The sequence below is a fragment of the Salvelinus namaycush genome, chromosome 21 (assembly GCF_016432855.1).
Source record: "Salvelinus namaycush isolate Seneca chromosome 21, SaNama_1.0, whole genome shotgun sequence".
NCBI lineage: Eukaryota > Metazoa > Chordata > Actinopteri > Salmoniformes > Salmonidae > Salvelinus > Salvelinus namaycush.
In genome coordinates, this window is record NC_052327.1 from 29,154,897 (window position 1) to 29,157,272 (window position 2,376).

General features: G+C 47.4%; 1 protein-coding gene across 1 annotated transcript; it reads right to left on the reverse strand.

Moving 5' to 3' along the window:
* Positions 1-211: 211 nt before the first annotated feature.
* LOC120066683 (C2 calcium-dependent domain-containing protein 4C-like) lies at positions 212-2,025 on the reverse strand. Its single transcript, XM_039018128.1, has 2 exons — positions 1,873-2,025; positions 212-1,681 (listed from the first exon to the last, which is right to left on the reverse strand). Exon 2 carries the CDS (start codon positions 1,655-1,657, stop codon positions 305-307), a length of 1,353 nt encoding a protein of 450 aa, XP_038874056.1. The 5' UTR covers positions 1,658-1,681; positions 1,873-2,025; the 3' UTR covers positions 212-304.
* Between the last annotated feature and the right edge of the window lie 351 nt (positions 2,026-2,376).

Consider the following 2,376-nt stretch of genomic DNA (forward strand, 5'->3'; position numbering starts at 1 on the left):
ATGGATAGTAAGAGGAACCTAGAGTGATTATTGCCAGTACGCAAAAAATATATAGGCCTAGAACATGTTGGTTGTGTACAATGTGATATGAACTCTCGTATAAGGAAGACCTTTCAGTCTTCTGTCACCATATGAAAACATTAATGCTTGCAACAGATGTACTCCATGGCTGCCCTTTTAGATACAAAAGATAAGGAAACAGATCTTTTTAATAAAGGATTTAATAGACACAGTATAAAATCTCTGCTCACAGTATAAAAGCGATAATAAATACAATTTAAATAAATAATAAAAATTATTTAAGTTATATAGTGATAATGCTTGTGAGCGGAAGTTCAACGTCCCCCAGAATATAATCTCTTTTCATAGTGGACATTTTATTGACAATTTTAAATCTCAGGGAGCGTTGGCAGAGGTCCTCCTCTGAGATGGCATCAAAGAAGAAGTCCTCATTGAAGATAGGGTTACGACTCTTCCTGATGACTGTGCTACGCTGCTTCTGGACCTTTCCAGGCACCAGGGAAAGGCTGACACTGCAGTTGATACTCTTGGGGTCCACCGAGTGAGTGTATAGTCCCTCAGCACTGATGAGCCGCACCCGCAGCCGCTGGTTATCAGGACAGTACTCTGCAGAGAGGCGCAGGGTGCCGTCCTTCCCTATAGGGACCATGCTCTCCCTCATCACCCTTTCCCTGTGCAGAACCACGTCTATGGGGAAGATGGTAGGAGGGGCCAGACCAAAGCTTGGTGGAAGGCCTTCTACCAGCCCATCTGACGCCCTCCTCATGAAATTGGGACTATTGTCTGTGGAGCTGCCCTCGTCTGTTGAGAGGGAGTTGTTTCTGGACACCACAGTCTTCCTGATGTTTCTGGAAAGAAGCCTTTCATGACTCAGTGTTTTGAAGAGGGAAGACTTGGGTGGGGACCTGCTCAGCATTGGGGAGCTGAAAGGGGAGGACTCAGCTGAGGAGGTGGTGTCACTGTCCAGTGTGCCCTGTCTGTTGAGTGTATAACCTCTGGGCGAGAGTCTGGAGGTCAGGGTGTGAAGACTGAAGGAGGAAGGGGAGGAGGATGGGGAGGTAGAGGGGGAGACTCTGGAGCAAGTGTTGGACCTGCTCCTGGGGAGCAGCAGCGGTATGCCACAGGAGCCAGGGTCGTTGTGGAACAGGGACTCCTTCCTCCTGGTGTGGGGGCTCTCCAGCAGGGTACAGAAACCGTAGCAAGTCTGGGCTTTGGCCATGTGGGGCAAGGAGAGTGCTGCCTGGCTTTGAGGGTCTGCGTTGGTGGTCTCCTCATCACTACAGTCATAAGGGCTCTCGTCCACATTCTCTACCTGGATGATGTGTGGGCTGATAAGCTTTCGTGTTGGGGCTTCCCTCTTAGGGCTCCCCCTCTCAGATTCACACAGGGACACTCTGATGATGGGGGCCTGGCGGCTCTGCTCTGTACCTTTCGGCTCCTGGAAGGACGGGATCTTAGGAGGGATGCAAAACTCTGGGATAGTGTCTGGGGTGATAATATTAGGACACAGGGAAAGTCTCTTGTGTTTCTCAGCTTTCTCTCCAAACATGTCTCCGATCCTGAAGCTGTATTCCGTTGAGGGGAGAGGCAGGTTGGTTCTCTCCACAGACACACGGATCTTCTCCACCACCCACATGAGTTCTCTGATAGGGCTTGGTAACTGGAACAGTAAAGGGAAATCCTCATTAGACAACACAAATGGAAACAAATCACAGCCAATCAAAAAGCCTGTTTTCAAAAACTAGTTAAATACTAGTTTTTCTTAACAAATTAAAAAATAATTCAACTTTGTATTGAAAACATTGAGAAAAGGTAAATTATTTCAAGTCATGATTATGATGTGATGCTTACCTGGTGTAAATGAGATGTCAGTAAATCCAACACTGTGTCCTTACAGACAGGCTTGTGAGATAGATAACGATGGTAGTAGTAAAGGTCTCTATAAGTAGCAGGCTCAGAATCTCTCTTGTTAAGACCAGCTCCTCTGTAAGCGACTGACTGAAAGAGCTGCCAGGCTGTTTAAATATGGCCTGGTGGTGGGGAGGAGACCAGGACGACTTCCACACACCCTTCAGTGCTCTGACAGGAACCTCCCCTTGGCCACCCGTTCCCATGGAGACACCCAAGCCACAACACAACGCTCTGTGCCCACAGCAGGGGGAAAGGTCAGCCAGATAAGCCAACTGAACTACTTTGAAAATGAACATATGTATCTGACCAAAGGAAAACATGTTCATTGGTTTGTTTGATTTTCCATTTATGCAGATGAGAGGGGGACGTAACCTTGGGTTGTTCACACAAATAAAGTGAAATGATAAGATTATGGCTGAGGCCTGTTGGTGACCCTAGGTTGGC